The sequence below is a fragment of the Camelus dromedarius genome, chromosome 14 (assembly GCF_036321535.1).
Source record: "Camelus dromedarius isolate mCamDro1 chromosome 14, mCamDro1.pat, whole genome shotgun sequence".
In the NCBI taxonomy this organism is placed as follows: domain Eukaryota; kingdom Metazoa; phylum Chordata; class Mammalia; order Artiodactyla; family Camelidae; genus Camelus; species Camelus dromedarius.
Genome location: NC_087449.1, coordinates 62,303,012 through 62,309,011, shown reverse-complemented (window position 1 = coordinate 62,309,011; position 6,000 = coordinate 62,303,012). Strand labels below are relative to the sequence as shown.

General features: G+C 48.9%; 1 protein-coding gene across 1 annotated transcript in view; it reads right to left on the bottom strand.

Moving 5' to 3' along the window:
* Window positions 1–276: 276 nt before the first annotated feature.
* LRRC38 (leucine rich repeat containing 38) overlaps window positions 277–6,000 on the bottom strand; it is a 31,510-nt gene continuing 25,786 nt past the window's right edge. Inside the window, exon 2 of the mRNA XM_011000869.3 lies at window positions 277–1,773. Coding sequence (XP_010999171.3) covers window positions 1,520–1,773 — 254 coding nt within the window. The 3' untranslated portion in view covers window positions 277–1,519. The remainder of the gene's footprint in view (window positions 1,774–6,000) is intronic.

Here is a 6,000-nt window from a genome sequence, read left to right as displayed (position 1 = left end):
CCAACTTCCCACTCTAGACTGGCTCCTACCAACCAGGTACTCTCCCTACAAGACCTCATTTATTTTCTTTCTTTCTTTTTTTAAGACCTCATTTATTTTCTTCATTGGGCTGATCACTACCTGCAACTACACTTTTTTGACTTGTTCGTTTTATGTTCCACCCAGAAGAACAGGAGGCCCAAGCAAGCTGGGACCCTGTCTTCCTTACAGAACGCATACCCAGTGCACTGAGCAAGCAGTCAGTAACTCTTCGTGGAGGCAAAGATGCAAGGGAGCAACGGAGGAAGAAATCTAAGGGATATATTATAGGAAACAATGCAGAGATGATTCCCAGAAACACCCCAGGAGTTTCGCACCAGCCCCTCGTCTAAGGGTCCGTCCCCAGCAAGGCCCAGTGCTGCTAACAGCTGTCACCCTGCCTCAGACTGCTGGGCGCATGCCCTTGTTTCATATTGTCTCTGAGTCAAAGTGCTGCATTCCACATCCCGGACAACACTGCCCATCACAGCCTATGCTCCAAAGAAAGGTCACACACACACACCCTAAGGCCACTGATGGAGGTTTTTCAGACACCAAGACCCAGTTTTCTTGGTTTTTGTTTTTTGGGTTTTTTTGTTTTTTTGTTTTTTTTTTTTTAATTTTGTTGGTCCGATGTAACCTGCCTTTTTGGAATCCTGGCCTCCAGGGAAGTTTATCACAAGTTCTGGAGAGGACAAGTCTGGAACGGAGCCATCACAGAGAATGAGCAGGCACTGTCTGGCTGAGCTGGGACTCACACTGCAGGTAGGGGGCGGGATGGGACAGGGAAAAACTTGGTACTTCAGAGGGAAGAGTGACTCTGAGCAAAGGTCATTACAATTGTACAAAACAACTGTCCTTCCTTTGTGAGCTGGTACCTCTTAGGATAAGGATCAAGGTTTGAGTTCTATCGACAGTTTTTCGACTCACTCGAAAATATAACAAACACCCTTTGGCCAGGTCTCGGCTTTTTCCCTGGTGCCATTTTAGCCAGACATGGGGTTGTTCTCTGCATAACATGCCAAGGTGGCCGAAGCCTGTTCCAGAAGGAGCAGAAGCCCCGCTCCCATGGAGACGGACCCGATCTCCAATCCCCACTGTCTCGGCTGCTGTCTCTCGGGAGGAAAGAGAGGCTTCCTGGTCTCCCAGTCCAGGTCAGAGAAGTGGACGGCACAAGGTCACCTTCACGGGCCACTGCTGCCAGTCTTCACACCCCCCTCCGCTGTTCCCAGCTGTCCGCTCTGAAGCCCGACTTGGCTATCTTCTCCCCACACACACACCTCCAGCCGAGAGGCAGGCTCTCCTCCACGTATCCTTCCTGGGCTCCTCTGCTCTGCAGATTCTAAACTCGGAGATCGGCGGTCTTACCGGGCACACCCAGGGAACAAGGCATGGGGCAGACACCACTCTGGTCAGTCGCTGACAGTGGTCGATTCTGTTTTCAGCATTGCCCTCTCTTCTCGGAGGGGAGCCACCGGCGGGGGTCCTGGAAAGCGAGGAATCAGTCGTCCTCATCCTCGTCTTCGTCCTCGGTGTCTTTGTTGGGAGCACACCTCTGGAAGCACTGCACCACGGTGGCCAGAAAGAAGCTGGAGATGATGGCGGCGATGGACACGGCCACGCCGGAGAAGATGATGATAAACAGGTCCGTGAGCGACAGGCTGAACTTGCACTCGCTGAAGCTGGCCTCCGACAGCTCGTGCAGGAACACCCTCCTGTTCTCCATGGGCAGGGAGCACTGGATTTCATCCAGGCCTGTGAGAAGGGCAGGCAGAACGAGACAGAGGTTTAGGCTGCAGCCCAGGATTGCCTTAAAGTCAACACACTGAGTGCTTACCAAGTGCAAAGCAGGTGCGTCCCTCCCACACACAAAAGCGGGGAGAAGTTGACTTGAATGGAACTTAAAGTTTTTGTAAAAGCCCCAGAGTAATCATTATGGGAGAAACCAGAATGTCCTAGATAGCATCTTCCCACCCCCAAATTCGTATGTTGAAGCCCTAACCTCCAATAGGACCACATTTGGACATAGGGTCTTTAGGGAGGTAATTAAGGTCAAATGAGGTCATAAGCGTGGGGCCCTGATCAATAGGCCGGGTGTCCTTATAAGACGAGGAAGAAACAACAGAGAATTCTCTCTCTCTCCCTGCTTGTGCACAGATGAAAGGCCATGTGAGGACACAGAGAGAAGGTGACCGTCTGCAAGCCAGGAAGAGAGACTTCAGCACAAACCAACCCTGCCCACACCTTGATCTTGGACTTCTAGCCTCCAGGACTGTGAGAAAATAAATCTCTGTTGTTTAAGCCGCCCAGGCTGTGGCTATTTTGTTATGGCAGCCCTAACAGACTAATACAAATCCTCAGTGGATCTGAACAAAAGATACAGACTTGTGTTAGTATTAAGCTATAAAGACTGTTTGTTGCCAAGCACAATCTACACATCCTAACAGATACACAGTTACACGGTTCAAACTATATACAAAGTCAAATTACTGCCATTATTTCACAAATTTCAGATATAAGAAAATTCATGATATTAAAATGCATAAAGAGGTCAGACCTGTTCCTGATCTGGAAGAGGAGAGAAAAATAAAGTAGTAGTAACTTAACATTCATATTGAGCTTCCTACATGCAAACACCATTCTAAGGGCTATATGCATATTAACTCTAAATTCTCACAACTTTATAAGGTAAGTACTATTATTATACCCATTTTATGGATGAGAAAACTGACACCTAGAGAATTCACATAGCTTGCCTTTAGCAACATAACTTCACTGAGACACTGAGACACCGTTTTGACATTAAGCTCACTTGTCTGCAAAATCTATCTACCTTTAGTTTCCTTTCAGTTCTCAGGAAAATCTTTAGTTGCTCTCTTTTTCAGTGCTTCCTACTTTCAAAAAGCTGCCTTCAACCCATCTCCAGCATTATGTGAAAGTCAGAATGATTTTTTCACACCTCACTAATTAGCTGGTTTCTGTCCCGCAAAGAGCAGCCTGCTAAGTGCGCGGCACCCCTGCCACCACCCTTTGGGACTATTATTGTATCTCTTTCCTTCTAGCTCAGAAACAGAAGATAGAGGAAGAGTGGCTGAGCTTCCTCCTTCCTTCTGTCCTGGTGCATCTTTTACGGAGTCTACAGTCAACCCACCAATGCTCTCCTCCCCTTGGGAATCGTTGCCTAGAAACCAGACTCACCTTCCCTCCTCTCCCTGAATCAGCGCCTACCTTAGATACCCAAGGAATTAGCTGGACCAGAGTTCTGCAGGTTTCTCCAGTTTACACTTGACTACAATTTTTGACTGTTTCTTATTCTTAAAGAAGCTAACCTTTCGTTTACTACTTCTGAGCATTTTAAATGCATTTGAAGAGAACAAGAGAGCTTTAAGATGAGTAACATTGGGGTTCCCTTACAGAAGCTATTTCCTTCCATGGAAAAATAAGAAAATCAATTGACCTGCCTCTTCTTAACATCCACCCCACCCTTCCCCACCAGCCAAAGATGTTACAAAAATAAACAAGATGGACACCAATGGACTGCATGAAGCACAGGCAGTTTCTAAAGCCAAGATAATATTTGCCATCTTCAAACCCATAACAGGTCATTATTACCAAGAGAGACTGTATTAACTGGAAAACAACAACTCCAACAAAATAACACAAGTCCACAGAGCCTGCCGTTTAATCCTGCCTTTGCTGACCATGACTCCTCAAGTCAATTCTGATTTCGCCAATGTTCTTTGTGCCTTGAGATCAGGCTTGGCATTTTTACAAAGCGACACTTTTAGAAAATGTCACTCTCAGTGGCTAGAGGAAACAGGCTTGCTCGGAAAATGGCATACACAAGCCCACCAGGGGTGGGAGACTCCAGACCCACGCTCGATGGACCTCTCACGATAAGATACACTGACTTAATGGGTTTTCGTAGCTCACAAAGGGCAGAGAAATAAGAGTCAGCAGTGCCCAGAGGACGGGGGGAGGCACTGCTGCCCGGGTGCTCTAAGGACATAGGCAAGGACTGCAGAACTCAGGAGTGGGGGGGTCATCTGGCTTTGGAGTCCCCTCTTCTCTCCTGCAGGAGTTACCCTAGCCCAGGGTTTTTCAACCTCGGCACTACTGACATTCAGATCTGGATAATTCTTTGATGAAGGGGGCTGCCCTGTGCACTGCACGATGTTTATCATTATCCCTGCCCTCTACGCACTAGATGCCAGTAGCATCCCCACCCAGAGTGATGATCAATAATGTCTCCAGACAGCGCCACATGTCCCCGGGAGGACGGCGGGGAAGGAGGCAGAACTCCCTGATTGACAAATGCTGTTTTAGACTGAAATGCTTGGCTAAGTAGGTAACCTTCCAAGGCAGGGCTACTCTAAGTCACTAAGCAGACATTAATTTGTTAAATGGCTTTTTAATTCATGCACTAAACAAAACAGATAAGGCTTTATGCTAGATTAAAAGAAAAAAAAGGAAGGGAAGGAAGAAAGAAGGAAAAAAGAGAAAGACGCAGTCCTGGCCTCAGAGAACTTAGATCTAATAGGAGGGCAGCGGGACACATGTGCAGATAGAATAGTGGTATTTTAAGCCAGTGAGAATTCGCAGGAGAAGCCCAGGGAAAGCCCTAGAGGAGCTGAGCGGAGAGTGTGGGAGGATGTGGGGGGAAGCCCGGAGGATGGGCGGGCGTGGGCACGGGGAGGGCAGGAGGGGCGTGTGACATCCCTACTTGATTTGGAATGTTCTCCCTCCTCTCGCGAGCCCCCCTCCTCAGCTGTCTGAGCTAAGAACAGCGAAGAAGAGCCAGCACCTTACAGGGCACCTCATGTGTGCCGGGCCCTGCTCTTAGGGCTTCACACCCATCATCAGCCCACTCCATCCTCAGGCCAACCCAAACAGGAGCTTGTGACCATCCCCATTTTACAGATGTTCAGACTGAGACACAGAGAAGTCAACTGACTTGTGCTAGGCCACACAGCCAGGAAATGACCGAGCTGAGACTGACCCCAGCCATTATGCGGTCCCACCCACTCTCCTAGGCTGGGAGACCTAAGACTGCCCCAGCCCCACCCGGTGCCTCAAAACAAGTTCCCTTTAGGCAGAGTGTCTTTTAAAGCGATGCCCTAGAACGCTCCAGCAACGCTCCTGGTCCCCAGGCGCTGACCTGGACAGCCTGAGGTCAAGGTGCTTGCTTAGCCTCTCCCTTGACAGGAGAGGGCGCTGCGGGCATGCTGATGCACAGGTGGAGGGAAACTGTCCTGTGACTGTTAGAACAGAGCCCCTTGGCTCCACCTCCCGATGTCCTGTGACCCTGGGCCAGGCCCTGCGTCCCCAGTCATCACGTTGCAAGGATGTTCTGCGCATACAGTGAGGGAATATCTGAAAACCTCTTACCATGGTGCCTGGCCACGACTCATGCTTGGAAAAAACCACTGTTAGTGTTATTTAGGTTTTCAAGATTTCAAATTACACACATGCCTGACTCCAGGTATCTCAGGAGGGTACCTGTATTCAGGATCTCCAGAGAAACAGAATGAGTAGGATGTGGAGATATATAAAGAGACTTATTATAAGGAATTGGCTTATGCAGTCATGGAGCTGATAAATCCCAAGACACGCAGTCAGGAAGCTAGAGATCCAGGAAAGCTGACGGTGTGGTTCCAATCCGAATGCCAGCAGGCCCAGGACCCGGAAGAGCCAATGTTTTGTTCAGTCCAAAGGCAAGAAAAAACTGATGTCCCAGCTCGAGGCAATCAAGCAAGAGGGGTTCCCCCTTACTCGCCGGAGGGTTGGTCTTTTTGCACTAATCAGGCCTTCAACTGATTGGATGCGACCCACCGGCAGCAAGGAGGGCCATCTGCTTTACTCAGTCCAATGTTAATTTCATCCAAAAACACCCTCACACACACACACACTCAGAATAAGGTCTGACCAGATATCTGGGCCTCCCCACCCAATCCAGGCGACACAGGAAATCAACCATCAGAG